Source organism: Danio rerio, chromosome 8 (assembly GCF_052040795.2).
Source record: "Danio rerio strain M-AB ecotype USA chromosome 8, GRCz13ab, whole genome shotgun sequence".
NCBI lineage: Eukaryota > Metazoa > Chordata > Actinopteri > Cypriniformes > Danionidae > Danio > Danio rerio.
In genome coordinates, this window is record NC_141028.1 from 22,335,001 (window position 1) to 22,353,669 (window position 18,669).

The 18,669-nt window shown below is 36.0% G+C and overlaps 1 protein-coding gene across 2 annotated transcripts in view; it reads left to right on the forward strand.

Moving 5' to 3' along the window:
- The window catches only part of rexo1 (REX1, RNA exonuclease 1 homolog), a 16,485-nt gene extending 7,021 nt beyond the window's left edge, over window positions 1-9,464 (forward strand). The window contains exons 6-16 of one of the 2 annotated variants that reach the window (NM_001126416.1): window positions 452-589; window positions 678-798; window positions 1,488-1,613; window positions 2,397-2,534; window positions 2,764-2,877; window positions 2,994-3,067; window positions 5,110-5,220; window positions 5,355-5,470; window positions 5,541-5,679; window positions 6,340-6,460; window positions 9,021-9,464. In NM_001126416.1, coding sequence (NP_001119888.1) covers window positions 452-589; window positions 678-798; window positions 1,488-1,613; window positions 2,397-2,534; window positions 2,764-2,877; window positions 2,994-3,067; window positions 5,110-5,220; window positions 5,355-5,470; window positions 5,541-5,679; window positions 6,340-6,460; window positions 9,021-9,109 — 1,287 coding nt within the window. In that variant the 3' untranslated portion in view covers window positions 9,110-9,464. Of the gene's footprint in view, window positions 1-451; window positions 590-677; window positions 799-1,487; window positions 1,614-2,396; window positions 2,535-2,763; window positions 2,878-2,993; window positions 3,068-5,109; window positions 5,221-5,354; window positions 5,471-5,540; window positions 5,680-6,339; window positions 6,461-8,660; window positions 8,759-9,020 lie in introns of those variants that run through there. The other variant, XM_087263619.1, reaches the window with a different exon arrangement.
- Window positions 9,465-18,669: the final 9,205 nt, after the last annotated feature.

Here is an 18,669-nt window from a genome sequence, read left to right on the forward strand (position 1 = left end):
TCTTGTAAATAACCCTGTAAAAAAACAAATAAAACCTGTAAATAACAAAACATTTGCATTTGCATTTTACTCCACGAAAAACAAATAATTAACAAAATGAAGGTAATAAACATTTGTGATGTAGTACACTTTTTAATGATTATTTTAAGTGGTATTAAGTTTGGCTATAATTTCAGCTATTAATAAGACTTGTTTATATGAAATATAATTAAAAAAAAATTTAATTATAAGTCCTGACTCTTGCATAATTAAACATTTTATAATAGGTACTTTGGTACACAAAAAATCTGTTTATTAGTTGCAATAATCTTTTTCATTCATTCCTTCAATTAAAAACAAGCTATTTACATATTTATTAAATCAGATCGAACCATAAAAACATGACATTTTTGCTGTAATTTCTAGATGTATTGATCACATTATTTGATTAACCTTTTTCTGCCCACCACAGAGCTCTACCATGAAGAGACCTGTCATTCCTACTGAATTCGGGGCCAAGGTGCCCACCATTGTCCGCCAGCGTTACCTTAACATCTTCATCGATGAGTGCCTGAAGTTCTGCTCCTCTGAACAGGACGCTTTCCAATTAGTGAGCCATACAGCTTTCACAATTTCATTTCGTTTAATGTAGTGTCGGGCCCCTCACATATGATTGTGGGTGTTTTCTCTCCTGTCAGGCTCTTGAGGAAGAGAAGGTGGTTTATGACAGAAGCAGCAGTAAAAACATCTACCTGAATGTGGCTGTGAACACGGTGAAGAAGCTCCGCAGCAGAAGCACGCCTGCGTCTCCTGTCACCAGTCAGTCTGAAACACACATTCAGATCAATACACTTCTCAGTTCACTACATTAATTTAATGTGACTGAGCGTACTCTAAACTACGGTTACATTCTTAATTCTTACTATCAATCACACTCTTAAGATGTAATTGATTTACCTTTTCACAATATAGGGCTTTTTTTTGTTTTAAGATTTATTTTTGGCCTTTTTGCCTTTATTAGATGGGACAGTATTTAGACAGGAAGCGAAGTTGAAGAGAGAGAGGCAGTAGGGTAGGGAAATGTTCTCGAGCCGGGATTCGATCTCGGGACGCCCTGACGTGCTACTGCACCATATGTCGACGCACTAACCACTAGGCTATTGCGCCGACACAATTTAGGGCTTTTAACGGATCTTAAAATAGCAGGAATTCAAAAAATTCATAACGTATAAAATTGAATGTTGCATGCCACACTAAAATAAATATGTAAAATTATACTGTTGCTTTCTATTAGAAATATAGAAACATCCTTAAATCATGGTCATTTCTTGATTCTGCATCTCCTATAAAGGCAAGTCTTGTTTCTTGAGAAATAGAACAGATTAAGTTTGTCAGATGTCAGCTCCATAGGTTAACTTTTAACTGTTTCAACTTTTTTTGGACAGTTAGTATATGTTTGTTCTTGTTTTAATCATAAACTGGTGATTTTTGTGCTGTTTGTTCCTCAGAGAGCCCGGCTGTATCTGTGAACAAAAAAGCTCAGTCTCATGAAGAAGTTCTTGGCGGACGGCTCGCTGCCACAACCAGCTTCACTATTAACCGCTCCGGCAAACAGCATGATGTCAACCCTAAAGGTACTTTTTTCTGTTTTTTGCTTAATTTTTAGTATTTAGTTTTTAGTGTTTTGTTTAGTTTTTTTGTGTGTTTTGTGTTATTTTTTGTTTTGTGTGTTTTGTTTCGTTTTTTGTGTTTTTTTTTGTTTTGATACATTTAGTTTTGTGTTTTTTGCTTTGTTCTGTGTTTTGCTTTGTCATTTTAGTTTTTTGTTGTGTTCTTTGTTTTGTGTGTTTTTTGTTTAGTTTTTTTTGTGTTGTGTTAGTTTTTTGTTTTATTTTGTGTCTTTTTGTTTTGTTGTGTTGTGTTTTTTTTGTTTAGTTTTTTTGTTTTGTGTTTCGTTTCGTTTTTCTGTTTTTTTGTGTGTTTTTGTTTCTTTCATGTTTTGTGTTTTATTTTGTGTTTTTTTGTTTTGATTGTGTGTTTTTTTTTCTTTGTTATGTGCCATCCTTTATAATTTGTTTCATTTTTAAATTTTATTATTTGGTTTGCTTCATTTTATTTAATATATTTTTATTATATTATTTTATTTTATTTTGTGCAAAAGCAAAAACTCTGCTTTTTGTATTTTTAAATTGCATTTTAAATTTTAAATGTGTGTTTTTTGAAGTTGTAATCTTTAGTACTTTAGTTTCAGTAATTTAGTAATTTTTTAGTTATAGCACTCTTCTATACACAACATTTAAAAGCATGATATCTGAAATTGACCAAAAAGTGATCTGTTTTAGCAATTAAACTTCTCGTATGATAAGAATAGGGGCCAGGTATTTATGCTTTTTTATGTTATGCATGTTGTTTTTCAGGTGCCATTCTCTACAAGAAACTAAGAAAATATGCCATGACAGAAGAGCAGCTGCAGGAGCACGGCTACCCTCTGCCTCATCCAGAGATATCAGGACACGCTGTCGTCCATAACCTACCAGAGAAGAAAAACAATGACCGTAGGCTTCTTTTTAATAATCTTGTTTCTTTATGCTAATTGTTCACATTACATTCGATAACAGAGTCAAGCCACTAGATGGTGCTACACTCAAACCTACATCACACCATATGCCCAATGTTTTTATTTCCAGTAAAAATACAAGTTCACGGATTTATGACAAGACATGCTGTTTATTATGTTTGGAAAAATCTTCCTCTTTCATAACTTGTCCTAAATGTGTTCCTCAGCTTTTTCCAAAATTTGCTGTCGATGTGGAGCTGAGTATAAGGTGAACTCTAACGGCAGCTGTGTGCGTAAAGAGGAGTGCAGTCATCACTGGGGCAGGTTACGCAGAAACAGAGGTCAGTGTGTGGATGCGAGAGGAGATTCTGGATCTGTTTCATGTGGTTTCAGTGTTTATTGTGTGTGTTATCTCTCTGTCAATGGAAACAGTGATCTGTTTATTTGTTTTATATAGTTCCAGGAGGTTGGGAGACACTTTACAACTGCTGTTCAGGTGCGGTCGGCTCTCCTGGATGTGAAGTGTGTAAAGTAAGTCTCCTCTATCATTATTTTTCTCAAGACAACAAATATTTTCTGTATCCATTAAATGAGATTTAAAATGTGCTTTGTGTGACTTGTAAATTTGAACAAGCTTAGTTTTAATTAAAATCTGCAAAACTATAATTATTTTAACTATCATTCCGCAAATGATTTTTTAAAACCAAGTTTTACCATTTTTCTATTATTTACATAATGTTTATATATACATGTGCATATTTACATTTAAATGATTTCTTTTTTGGCACATGGGAAGTAAAATAAATCTATTTATAATGCTTGTCAACAATTACACACACACATACATGCATTTAAAAGGGGAAGATCCTATTTCTTTGAAATAACTGAGGCATCCTTCTTCTCTATCTGTTCTAATAACAGGTCTCTGAGTAACATAAAACATATTGGTACAAACAGGCACGTGCACACATAGGGTTCAACCTGTGCAATGCACATGCCCTTTTTAGTCTTGGATATAAAGTGCCCTTCCAAAATGATCAAAAGTGCCCTCGCGACGCGACACACCCTCCGTCCCGCCCTTCTGTAGGCGCGCGACAACACCGCTCTTGAGTACGCGCGCTCAACCCACCCCCTCCCCCCGCTTTACAGTACGCGTACGACAACACAGCTGATCAGAACGCGCACGACAAAAACAACAGCCCCCACCCCCGCTCTTCAAAAAATGTATCCTCCACATGCCCTTTGGACGGTCTCTGCACGGGCCAGGGTACAGCCCTTTTAAAGTATTTTCAAGGGCTGAACAATATATGGCTTTAGCATCGATATCACAATGTGCGCGTCTGCAATAGTCACATTGCAGGGTATGCAATGTTGAGATTATAAGTAGACACGAGCCATTATTTCGAAAAACATGCTGATGATTAACATTTACTCCTTATTTAAAACTCTACAAATGTCATGTGTTGTAAGGCCTGTTACTGTATTAAGGCACAAGAAATTGTACCATTTGTAATAAATTTGTAATTAATTAGTTATTAAATATTCATTTTATTAGATTATTTTTACAATAAAGACTATACTGTGCTGTTTTTACATATGACTATTCAGTTTCTAATCTTTATTTTACTTTTATATTTGCTCTATTGTATTTGTTTATGCTTTTAAATTGTTATTATATTTTAATCATGGGGCGACACGGTGGCTTAGTGGGTGGCACTGTCGCCTTACAACAAGAAGGTCACTGGTTCAAACCCTGGGTCAGTTGGCATTTCTGTGTGGAGTTTGCATGTTCTCCCCATGTTCATGTGGGTTTCCTCCTGGAGCTCTGGTTTCTCCCACAGTCCAAAGAAATGCTGCACAGGTGAATTGAATAAGCTAAATTAGCCGTAGTGTATGTGTGTAAAGGCAAGAGTGTATGGGTGTAAAGGCAAGAGTGTATGGGTGTTTCCCAGTGTTTGGTTGCGGTTGGAAGGGCATCCACTGCGTAACATATGATGGATAAGTTGGCGGTTCATTCCACTGTGGTGACCCCTGATAAATAAAGGGACTAAGCCAAAAAGAAAATGAATGAATGAATTTTAATCATGATTCACACCCAGAATAATTCCAAATCAGTCTAAATTATTGAATTCTTCCCAAATGGAGCTATTCCAGCTCTCTGGTGAAATGATATTCATATCGCAATATATTTTACAGAAAAATTAAATATTGCAATGACTTATTTTTTTTAACATTGTGCAGCCCTAATGTATTCATTGTATGTTTCCATAAGGACTGTGGTGTAATAACCAAATATTGAAATTTCCAAAAATAGCTTAAGCATACATAGGCAATTATACCATATACTAATGACAAACATATAATGTTAAAGTACACAAGATGTTTTTTTAGTGTGTTCAGAAGTCTTTTGTTTGCCTAAACAGGACAATGAAGTCTTTCGTTAGTTGAATCTATCAGACAAAGCTTTCAATAAGGTGTTTAGAGGGAGCTTTATACTGAATAGAGTTCATTAAGGCTTGTGTGCATTCTGTGAGGAATACGAATAACTGTTTTTCTGTTTCCTTTTTCTTCAGCAACATGTACAAGATGGCCGAAAGGAATCTTTGGATGGTTTTGTAAAGACTTTTAGCAAGCCCTTGCCAGTAGATGGTAATGCCGGCGTCTACGCCTTGGACTGTGAAATGGTGAGAATAACAGTTCTTTAAAAACACCCACACTCAGTTTAGAAGTGGATAAATGCCTAATAAAAGAAACAGGATGAAACTCTGTAGGCTCTTTATGAAGATGATTTAAAGCTTTTACATTACTTGTTTTGTAGTGCTACACAAAGCAAGGTCTGGAGCTGACCAGAGTGACCGTCATTAACTCTGAACTCAAGGTGGTCTATGACACTTTTGTCAAACCAGGGAGCAGAGTGGTGGATTACAACACACGGTAGGACTTGTGTTAAGATAGAACTCACATTTACCTTCAGTTTTCTTGTTAACATGACAGCTGTGTCCAGGTTTTCAGGTGTGACTGCGGATGATCTGGAAAACACCACCATCAGCCTGCGGGATGTCCAGGCGGTGCTGCTCAGCATGTTCAGTGCAGACTCCATCCTCATCGGACACAGTCTAGAGAGCGACCTGTTTGCGCTCAAGGTTAGCAATTTTAACATAGCATTTTTTGGAATTTTAATTGTGCTCTTGTCATACATAATCTTTGCAAAACAGGAGTATTATTGCAAGAAATTGCAGCGTTGAGATATCTATTTATCTTAAAGGGTTAGTTCACACAAAATGAATAATTCATCTTTTTTTTTTTACTCACGCTCATGACGTTCCAGATCCCAGAGACCTTTGTTAATGAACCGTTTAAGTATTATGTACTACTTTATTCAGTTACTATATGCCTTTAAAATGCTCTAAACATTTTGCCTTAATTTTGCAATAAACAATTGCCTTACAGCAAGAAGGTTGCTGGTTCGAGCCCTGGCTGGATTAGTTGGCATTTCTGTATGGCGTTTGCATGTTCTCTCCATGTTCACATGGGTTTCCCCCAGGTGCTTCGGTTTCCCCCACAGTCCAAAGACATGCTGTATAGGTGAATTGAATAAGCTAAATTGGCCCTAGTGTATGTGAGTGTGTGCAAGAGTGTGTGGGTGTTTTCCAGTGTTGGGTTGCAGCTGTAAGGGCATCCGCTGTGTAAAACATTTGCTGGATAAGACCATTCCGCTTTTGAGACCCCTGATTAATAAAGGGACTAAGCCGAAGAGAAAATGAATGAATGAATAATGCTGCTGTCTGTTCTCTGTTTTCTAGCTCATTCACAGCATGGTTGTAGACACCGCTATTGTGTTTCCTCATCGTCTGGGCTTGCCCTACAAACGTGCTCTGCGTAACCTTATGGCCGACTACCTCAAACGCATCATCCAGGACAACGGTACTGATCTGCATTATTATGACTAGATTTAGGTGAAGTTCACCAAAAAGTAGTGTACAGGATATACTTCACCCTAAAGAAAAAATGCTAATTGCATTTACTTATTTCTAAAGGTCTAAGATTTTAGAAACACTTTGTCATTATTTGTTAACATTTGTTCACATTCACTAACATTTAACAGCACTCCTACAGCATATATTTACCTTTATAAATGTTAATCCCAACATTCTATTTATTTATTTATTTAATTTTAATTTATTTTAAAAATGAGAATAAAATCAATTCAATACTTCAAATACTTCAGTGAGTAACATTTAATTTGAGCGTCTCCTTTCCACTCAAATTCCCTCTTCTTACTAGTTATAACGATAAGTTATGCATAATTACATGCATCAAACCATAACCGTCTTCATTTAACCCTAACCATTCAGTAAATACTAGAAGTTTATTTATATTACTGTTCTTACATGTGTAGTTGGACTGTAACAAAGATACCTTAACATAAAGTGTACTTCAACTTTGCCACTACAATTTATAACATTTAGCAATATACCGTTTTTGCTATTTGCATATTATTTTGTGTATTTTTTTTTTTATCTGGTTTACTGTACTTGTCAAAGCTGAATTATTAGGAGTGTGGTATTAGGTTCACTTGTACATCTTAAATCACAGGTGTCAAAGCCTGTCCTGGAGAGCCACAGCTCTGCACAGTTTAGTTCAAACCCTGCTTCAGCACACTTACCTGTAGGTTTCAAACAAACCTCAAAAGGACTCAATTAGTTTAATCAGGTGGGTTTAATTAGAGTTGAAACTAATCTGTGCAGAGCTGCGGCCCTTCAGGAACTGGCTTTGACACCTGTGTCTTAAATGATCTGAGAGTCTTCTCTTGGTTTTATCCAAAACTGTTTTAGTTTGTTTCTAGTCTTGCATAGTCAGACTGACTTCTGAAGGCTTGGGAGCTTTGACTGCTTTGAATGGTCAAGGACTGCCCACTATGTCCTTTGCAGACTGCCCACTATATAAATGACTGACAGGTTAACCAATCAATCACGTATTGTTTTGTACCACACCATGTTTTTGGGACTGTAATGTCCTCAGAATAACAGTCTGAGACGCAACTTTGCATCATTCAATCAGGAAAGTCTTTTAAAGTTTACAACATCGACGCATCAATATTTTCGATTATCTGTCAGCTAAACATATAGGAAATCAGCAGGACATGTATGTAGACTTTGCTCTGAGATTCATTCGTTATTTTGGTGATACATTTCTACATAAAGGTCATGCAGACTGAGATGAGTGTAAAAGACTTTGTTCTATAAAAGAAAGGTTTTGTTGTATTTGTGAGTATCCACAAATCAAAACAGTTACTGTTTTGAACAATGTCTTTTTCTTAAATTTATAACCAAAATGACAGAATATTTACAGGTTTTCACTGACATTAAAAAAAAAGAGAACGTTACAGTGGAGAAAACAAGTATTAAACCATTCTTCGGTTGTTACCAACATCTGAGGGAAATTTCAAGTCATCATCACCTTAAGAAATATGCTTACTGAGAAAAATGATGGTGTTATTTTTCTCAGAAAGCATATTTATCAAGGTGACGTTGACTTGAAATTTTCCTCGGATGTTGGTAACAACCAAAGAAATCCATATATGCAAAGAAAACAAATCTAATTAAGTTCTGCGTAAAATAAATTAAATGATGTAGGGAAAAAGTATTAAATGCACAAAGAAACGAAGGTGTAGAAAGGCAGTAAAAGCCCAGACAGCAACTGAAATCTCTCAGTAGTTATCGTGCAACCCTCTGCCCTTTTATGTTTGTATTGTTTGGGTTTTTAATAAAAAAATGGTACAAAGACACGGGTGTACCGGCAGTAAATCACTGATGCGTTATAGTCTCCGAAAGTTATATGTTTAATAAGCAGCACTGTCGTCAATATAAACATGGTAGCTTTTTTTTATCCGCTCAAGCTTGTTTCCATGCAGGCTGGTTAAAAGATCGACTCCTGGAAATCTTGTATATTTACACCAATCAGAGGATGACTGAGGATCTGCTAAAGTGTTTTCCAGAAAAGTGTGCCATATGCATCAGATGTTTAGCTAAAGGTCTTAAGGTGGTGTTTGGCGTGATGTCTGAGGTTGAGAGTATTTAGTTCATAACATGCACCTAAATAACATGCCTGTCTGTGATTTCAGTGGGAGGGCATGACTCCAGCGAGGATAAACATACCTTATATTACAGTGGGGAAATAAGTATTGAACACAACCATTTTTCTTAGAAAACATATTTATAAAGGTGCCATTGGATTGAACATTTTCACCAGACGTTGGTAACAACTAAATAATCCATATATACAAAAAAAAACAAATCTAAATAGTTGACAAATTAAGTTTTGCTTAAAAAAATGAATTGATGCAGGGAAAAAAGTATTGAACACATGAAGAAAGTGAGGTGAAGAAAGGTAGTGAAGGCCCAGACAGCAGCTGAAATCTGAGGCTGAGACTAGTTAGTTCATAACATGCAACTAAATAACATGCCTATCTGTGTGTTTTCAGTGGGAGGGCATGACTCCAGCGAGGATGCCAGGGCCTGCATGGAGCTCATGATCTGGAAAATCAAAGAGGATGCCAAGGTGAAGAGATGACCTCTGACCCTGACTTTTTTTTCTCTCTCTCTGTCTCTTTCTCTCTTTCTCTCTCTCTCTGTCCATATTACGACTCGCAATGATTGTCAATGAACAGAGAGTCAAAGAGGAAGAGTCACTGGAGCTCTTCATAATGGGCTGCGCGTCACTTGGGTCGGATAAACTGCATCTGAGTAAATCCTGCAGTCTAAATGAGGGGCAAAGAAGTAGAAGGACTGACACAAAGCAGAGGAGATTGCAGAGCCCAGATCATCACGGCTCCTAGCAACCCCGAGCTAACAAGCAATCCTAATTCCCACCATGCTAAAACAGACCTTGTTATGACCATTATCATCAGCAGAAGTGGGCATAGATTGGCGCAGGGGTAACTGGATAACTTTGGTTGAGTTTAAAAAGTATTCTCTATTGTTTCCTATGTTTTCAAGGACCCTGCGCCCTAATAATCATCCTTTTTTGATGGTGTTTTAATCTGTCACTTTCGGTGAAGGTCTCTGTGTTGCACTATAAGGATGTTTGTGATATAGTTGTACATGATATCCACAATTATACTTGAAACCATGTGTTTTCAGCACTGATGTGATGTCACTTCTAATAATAATGTAAAGCAATCCACATCAAAGACAAAAAAGCTGTCTAGTTGCGAATATGTAAAACTAGTTCTGACATTTTCATGACTCATTGCCTTGTAAAGCAGACGCAGTATTATGATTTGTATGCAAATTAGTAAAGTTTGTTTACACATTTAAATTGGTTAGCGTTTTGTTTGTAATTCATTTGCACAGAGCTTCATTTGGAAGAAGTTTTGAAATATATATATTTTAGGTCATTTAAGGTATAAAAAAAACAGTATTTTTAGCTGAAACACTCTAAATGCAGGCATTTCACCTTGAAAGCATAAGTTTAAAAAAATTATTACTTCAGAAACCTGTCATAAATAAAGATCAGTATGGTTGTACAGTGTTTTTTAATGTTATTAAAGTTTTTGTAGCGGTTTAGTTATTTATTTTTTTTTTAACTGTACATTTTTAGATTTTATAACACTGTTTATAGCACCTTAACAATACTATACAGGGATCAGAGGTGAAAATAAAACTGTAATGTGAAGCAATGTGTCCTTATTTAATGCCTTTTAAACAGGAAGTAATTTAATCAGACATATTTTGACCAAAAACCATTTGATGATACACTAAAAGACTGTTGGCGTTTCTGTGTGGAGTTTGCATGTTCTCCCTGCGTTTGCGTGGGTTTCCTCCGGGTGCACTGGTTTCCCCCACAGTCCAAACACACGTGCTATAGATGAATTGGGTAGGCTTAATTATCCGTAGTGTGTGTGTGTGTGTGTGTGTGTGTGTGAATGAGTGTGTATGGATGTTTCCCAGAGATGGGTTGCAGCTGGAAGGGCATCTGCTGCTTGGAACATGTGCTGGATAGGTTGGCGGTTTATTCCGCTGTGGCGACCCTAGATTTATAAAGGGACTAAGCCGAAAAAAAAATGTAATGAATGATTGAATGTTGCCAATACACTCACCGGCCACTTTATTAGGTGCACAAAATGCTTGTTAATGCAAATGTCAAATCAGCCGATCTTATGGCAGCAATTCAATGCATTTAGGCATGTACAAGATGATTTGATGCAGTTCAAACAGAGCATCAAAATGGGCAAGAGGATTTAGGTGACTTTAAACGGGGCATGGGTGTTGCTGCCAGACAGGCTGGTCTGAGTATTTCAGAGACTGCTGATCTACTGGGATTTTCACACACAACCATCTCTAGGGTTTACAGAGAATGGTCCAAAAAAAGAGAAAATATCCAGTGAGCGGCAGTTCTATGGCCGCAAATGTCTTGTTGGTGTCAGAGGGGAATGGCCAGACTGGTTCCAGCTGATGGAAAGGCAACAGTAACTCAAAAACCACTCCAACAACCGAGGTATGCAGAAGAGCATCTCTGAACCAACCTTGAGGAGGATGAGCTACAGCAGCAGAAGACCACACCGGGTGCCACTCCTGTATGCTATGAACAGGAAACTGAGGGTACAATTCAAGCAGGCTCAACAAAATTGGACAATAGAAGATTGGAAAAACGTTGCCTGGTCTGATGAGTCTCAATTTCTGCTGCGACATTTGAACTTTAGGGTCAGATTTTGGTATCAGCAACATAAAAGCATGGATCCATCCTGCTTTGTATCAACGGTTCAGGCTGGTGGTGGATGTGTAAGGGTGTGGGGGATATTTTCTTGGCACACTTTGGGCCCATTAGTATCATGGCTACTTCCAGCAGGATAACGCACCATGTCATAAAACATGAAAATGTTCAGTCTCTGAGGAATATTTACAGCACCTTGTTGAATCTATGCCACAAAGGATTAAGGCAGTTCTGAAGGCAATAGGTTTTCACCTGTTTTAAAATGCTAGAAGCATATTTGAAACATTAAAACAGACTGTTTGCCTAAATTTAATTAGCTTTCTATGTACATTATCAGAAATAACAGCCTGATCTCACGAGGAAATGTAACTAATTAACATTTTACCAGTTTAGTGGCTAATTCATACCAATTCATACAAGTTCAGTCATACAAAAATGTAAGATTTTAAAATGTAGGTGTAATTGAATGGTTGATGAATGGTGATTGAATGGATTCGGTAGGTCAGGGTGATATTATAGCTTCATATCACACAACTCCACATTAAAATTTACACTGGTAGCAAAATCTGATGGGTAGGATATTGCGTCATAAAAATGTGCTACCTACTTTGTGATTGGGAGTTGGGACAATCTTACAAGGTAGGAAAAATCAACAGAACACCGGTACAAGGTTCTGACGGTATGATAACCTTGGATTACAAATATTATGGCATCACAGTATTGTTATTAAATAAGTTGTTTTAAAATGTCTGGGTAGGGTGGCTCAGTGGTTTGCACTGTCGCCTCACAGCAAGAAGGTTGCTGGTTGGAGTCCAGGCTGGGTCAGTTTCTTGGGTATTTCTGTGTGGAGTTTGCATGTTCTCCCCATGTTTGCGTGGGTTTCCTCTGGGTGCTTTGGTTTCTCCACAGTCCAAACACATGCTCTATAGGTGAATCGAATAAACTAAATTGGCTCTAGTGTATAAGTGTGGGTATATTTGAGAGTGTATGGGTGTTTCCCAGTACTGGGTTGTGGCTGGAAGAGCATCCACTACGTAAAACATGCGCTAGTATGGTTGGTGATCTCTGAAATATAGACTAAGCTGAAGGTAAATGAATGAATGAAAATGTGAGGCTAAAGAATCAACAACTTTGTGTTGGATATAAAGTAAGTCACTGCACTGTACAGGCCCATAGCATGCTTGGATGTAGAAGTGATTTGTTTTTCTAATGTTTTCTGAATCGTAAGCTGACCAGCTTTAGATATGGATGGTCCTTTCCTGCTGGGGTTACTGTTGCCTTAAATAAATAACTGAAATAGTTTTTGACAACACATAAACATAACAAAAACAAGCATATATATACTGTAGGAACAGCATAGCAGGAAAGTTTAAAACTGTGACTTTTCCAAACCACGGTAAACTATGAAACCGGTTATCGTCCCATACCTAAAGTGTATCATTGAAGGTGACAATATAGAGTATTTTGTGATGTCTAATCGTAACCTGTCAGTTTTACTCTATATCTTCCTCAGTTACCCAGCATGTCAATACTGATGTATGGAGACCTTCTTCTCCAGCAGGTGCCTGACCACAAACTCTTTCTCCAGCAGCTGTTTTTCTCGCGCAACAAAGTCACACAAAGAGCCCGTGGAGGCATAGAGGGAGGTCTATTGTATGGCGCTCACCCCAGGCCCATGTGTTTACCCTGGGCCCCAACCATCTCATGTCACAGATCCGGACCCCAGGTATTAAAAACTACGGCAGGATCAATACCTCGCACAATGTCCGGACGACCGGGAAGGGGGGCGACTCTCACTGTTTATTGAGTGATTTAAAGATTTGAGCATGTGCAGTGAGACAGCTTAAGGTCTTCTTCATTATCAAGTTCGATCAGTCGCTCTTCTGATCACCTCTGAATGATGGGGTCAAAGAGGGGGTCAGTGCTAGCGTTTGGGTCGTATGGTTGGATGTTTTATCACTTGATGCCACAGCAATTTTATATGATACACACTGTAAACAATGTTCCACACAATTCTGTCATGTTGTCCCAAGACAAATCTATAGTTTTTACAAATTTAAGTTTAACATAAAAAAAAAACTCAAGAACTGTGTTGATTTAGCTTATTTTAAATATGTAGTTTGAACAGTTAGTGCAGTTAAAGTTGAAATTATGAGCCTTTCTGTGAAATTTAAAGTTTAAACGTAGAGAAGATATTTTTTTCAACACTTTTTTTTTTTTGACAGACAGAGCATATTACTTCACAGTTATTTTGAAAGATACTAGTATTCAACTTAAAGTGCCATTTAAGCATCTAACTAACTAGGTTAACTTGGCAATTTAGGTTAATTAGGCAAGTCAAGATCTGCATCTGTAGTCAATCAAGATAATAAATATTATTGCTGCGGTCACACTGGAGTTTGAGGATGCAAAATTCTGTCGTATGGCGTTGCAAAAATTGATTAAACAAGTTGATTAGACATTTTTAAAAATGAGCAATTGGTACATATTTTAAATTTCTAATGTCAAATGCAGCCAAGTGATTCGATTTCGCAGGTCAGAGTTCACCAAGCAGGAAATTTCCAACGCAGCGATCTGCGAAACTTGTTTCATGAGCTTGCATTTCTGGTCTGCCGTTTGAATGGAAGTCTATGGGGCGAACAGTGCTGTGTGACTGCTGCTTAAGGGGGCTTATATTGACTTAAAATTGGTTTAAAATAAATCAAAAGTTTTTCATATTCAAGCCAATTTAAAAGAAATAAGACTTTCTCTGTAATAAAGAACAATGTATAGGAAATACTGAAAATGTCTGCTCATTTAAACATCGATTGTGAAATATTTAAAACATTAATCTTTTACAAGATGACTAATAGTTTTCCCTTTTTTTGCGAAAGAATTTATTACTCAGTATTTTTTTTATTAAATATGTCAGTAGGGTTTAAGCTAATCTGGTATCATGGGTTATTAGCCCATCTTGTCACCTAATTAGTCGATTGATCCTCTGGTTATTTCCAATATTGATCGGCAAGGCTTAAGAAAAGCTAAACTCGAGCTGTGATCTGGTTTAAGAGGTTTTGTTTAGGATTAAATCCATGGGGATTCAAAGAAGAGTTCCCTAAAGGGTCTATTTTAGATCATCTTGAGTCTTGTTAGTGCATATTAATGTCAATCATAAACCGTTACTGATTGATTTAATAATTGTTCACTTTCCTCCAGATCCTGGTAGTTCATTTGTCTGTATTTATTGGATCTTTTAAAAAAGACATAGATTTAGATTTTTTTGATTTTATATTTTTTTTATATGAAGGTTTATTATAGTTAACTATAAAACTATAAATGTGAAGTAAAATCATTTACATGTTGATTTACATGAAGAATTTCTTGATAATTGTTATAACAGAGATGAGAAGTAAACATATTATTTCAGATAGTTGTTAAGAAAATGTTTTTCATTTAGTTTTACATAACTAAAACAAAAAACTGAATAAAAAAGTATGTGCATACATGAAATATATAATAAAAATGGCAACAACAAAAAAATGAAATGGAAGGTATAGAATATTTTAAAAAAAACTAATTACAAATGTTTATGCTTAAAACTCGATTTCACAAATATGATTGGAGTTTTTTTTTTTTTTTGCATAAATATTTACAGTTTTGCCTGTGCCGAAAGATCATTGAGCTATTAACTATCAACATGTTCTATTGCTGCTTTAATTTAATTTTAAAATTGCCTCTAAGTGCATTTTATTCCAGATTATTAGAATACTGTTGTTATTATTATATATTATTTTCTTGTCTGGTAGCATATAGTATATATATATATATATATATATATATATATATATATATATATATATATATATATATATATATATATATTTATATATATATATATATATATATATATATATATATATATATATATATTATATATATATATATATATATATATATATATATATATATATATATATATATATATATATATATATATATATATATATTTATATATATATATGTATGTATGTATGTATATATGCATTTGCCATCTGTAGTTGGAATAATTGTATTTAGAACCCCCCTTTGATTTTTTTTTTTCTTTTTTAAATATTTCCCAAATGATATTTAACAGAGCAAGGACATTTTCACAGTATGTATGGTATTATTTTTTTCTTTTGGGAAAGTCTTATTTGTTTTATTTCGGCTAGATTAAGTAAGTTTTAAATTTTTTTTAAATCATTTTAAGGTCAAAATGATTAGCCCGTTTAAGTTATATGTTTTTATTCAATTGTCTACAGAACAAACCATCGTTATACAATAACTTGCCTAATTACCCTAACCTGCCTAGTTAACCTAATTAACCTAGTTAAGTCTTTAAATGTCACTTTAAGCTGTATAGATGTGTCTTGAAAAATACCTAGTCAAATATTATTTACTGTCATCATGACAGAGGTAAAATAAATCAGTTATTAGAGATGAGCTATTAAACTATTATGTTTAGAAATGTGTTGAAAAAAATCTCTTCGTTAAACAGAAATTGGGGGAAAAATAAACAGGGGGCTAATAATTCTGATTTCAACTGGACATACAAACGCAAAATAACTTATATTTATTAAATAAACATATTCTGCTGAAATCAGTAAAAAGTAAATACTTTTAGAACAACTTGGTATTCATCATGCTAATATATTTTTGAACAATTTTTGTAATTTACTCCCTAAACTGCCATTTATTTTTACTGACAACCTTGCATTACATTTCTACATACCCCTGAAGGCCTGTGTTGGTGGGAGAGAAAAAAAATGGGTAAAAGAAAAAATAAAACTGGGTGGGAGAAAAAAAATGGGTGATAGGAAAATATATATATATTTTTTTTTAGGTTTTTGTTTTGGTTTTGTTTTGCAAATATGTTTTGTTACGTAAGTTTTTTTTCCCCCCACCATTACATCCCTTCCAGGTCTTCATGCAGTTCAGGAGATCATATATCTTGCCATTTTAAGTTTTTCAGTTGAATCAAATGAACTTTTCTAGTCATCTCAACTTGCAACATCAGTCAAACTGACAAAAAATATTACATTAAACTTTTCAGAACTTAAAAAAATGAGTTGAACTCAAGTTAAAGCAACATTTGCTGTCATGAACAGTGTATAGTAGATAGAAAGGTATTTAAAACTCCTATGCTTTTTAAGGTATTTCACGAAGAGTTCATCTGTTAATAAACAGTTGATAAGTGAGAATTTGTAAACATCTGGTGCACGTTTTACTCCTGCAGCGTGGGTTTTTCCCCCCTTAATAGTTTGATAGGAGCTTTTGTGTTTGCATGTTTGGCAGCTCTTTAGAGAATATCTGTGCGCGCCTCTTACTGGAGCTTATACGGTGCGTCTGACCTCACGCTTCTGGAGCCGCACTGCGCAGGGTCAGAGGCCACGCTTTAGCCACATCGATTTCCCCCTATGAAGAACTCTTTAGTCCCATGGCTCTTCTCCAGAGGCCCCCTCCACACTCAGAGCTGCCCGGAGAGCCGATTGTGCGGCCTCTTGGTTAAGCGGCTCTCTCTCAGATAACTGACAACTACAAAGCTCTCCTCTTGACAGGCGCTTGTCAATACAAATTTCCACTATTGATAAGTAATTAAAGAAAGCGAGAGCATTCTGCGCCTCGCTCCAACATCTGTTAAACAGGAGCTGTAAACAAAACCCCTCAAAAGGCTAAATGAACCCCCTCTGTCCTTCACTAGAGCCCCCCTGTAGTTTTAAAGCAATCCAAATCATATTAAAGAGCGTTCAGTTTAGCTGCAGCTTGAGAGAGTCTGTGGAGATAAAAGGTCCGATGCTGCTCATAGATGGCACAAAAAGAGCACAAGTATGCCTAAACTCAGAACTGAGCACCGCTAATGAGCTCAATAAAATGATTGCACAATTTGACAAAAAAAAATTTCTAAATTACGTGTGAACAGATTGATTTTTACATCTAGTGACGCATAACACTTTTGGATTGTAGCTGTACTGCTATTTTATATTTACATATTAGAAAAATAGTTTGACCAATACAAACATCAGTGTCTTTTGCACTGTTTCACACAACATTACACTAAAAATGGCCGTGATTTCATTTTTAAAAAACTGCAGAACATGTCACAGTAAAAATCTGTAACCTGGTTTACAGTAGGTTTCCTTAATAAATACGGTAAATAACCATTTCCCTCCAGAATTCACGTGCGTGACACTTCACTTTTTAGGCTTTTAAAAAATCATAACAATATGGTTGGGTTTTTGTCTGTGTAACAAACATTTAGATGTTAATACTTTAAAACATTAACACACGTAAACATTATGAATGAATGAAATACGGTTGTTTACTGTAAAAATTCTACATTTATTTAACAGTGTCTACCTTCTTTTAAACAGTAAAACACTGCTGGCTTTTTACCATACATCTTATGGATTTTTTTCTAACAGTGTACTGTTCTAAAGATGTAGCACTTTAAAAATTCTTACTTTTTTAGTGTTTTTCATTCATTTGCTCAGTCCTTGATTTATCCGAGGTCATCACAGCGGAATGAACCGCCAACTATTCTATTTTGGCGGTATGTTTTATGCAGGGGATGCTGCATAAAATATATGTTTTATCAGTGAATGCCCTTCCAGCTGCAACCCAGTACTGGGAAACACACACACACACACACACATACACTACAAACAATTTAGATTATTCATTTCACCTAGCGCATGTCTTTGGACTGTGGTGGAAAACGGAGCACCCCGAGGAAACCAATGCGTATACGGTGAGAACTTGCAAACTCCACACAGAAAGGCCAACTGGCCCAGCCGGGCCTCAAACCAGCGACAGTGCTAACTGCTGAGCCACCATGTTACCCTTTTTAGTGTTTTTAAGTACAAGAGTATCTTATGTACGAAAGAGCCCCGACTCCTGAGGCCCAAAAACACAATGGGCTCTATTTTGACGGTCCATGCGCAAAATACAGGGCGCAAACGCTTTCAGGGCATGTCAGAAAGTATTTTTGCTAATTTATGGACGGGAAAATCCGCTTTGCGCCAAGGCGCATGGTCTAAAAGGGTTGAGTTTATTTTCTTAATGAGTTATAGGTGTGTTTTGAGAATAAACCAATTAGAGTCTCATCTCCCATTCCCTTTAAGAGCCAGCAGCGTCGTGCCATAAGCGCATTCGCTATTTACAGGACCCAAAGTAAGTCTAAGTGGAAAAAATGAGCATTTCACAAGCAAACAGTTGACAGTTTTTTAACAGAAAACTGTTAAACAGTGCATCTACTGCGTAAGAATGAGAGATAATGGAACTACTTTCACATTTGCTCTTGGATAGGGAAACCTTTACGCACAGACATCAATTAGCCTATAAATAATTAATTTTGTTTGTTAAGCGCAAATATTCGTTTCAAAACTATTTCTAAATTCAGT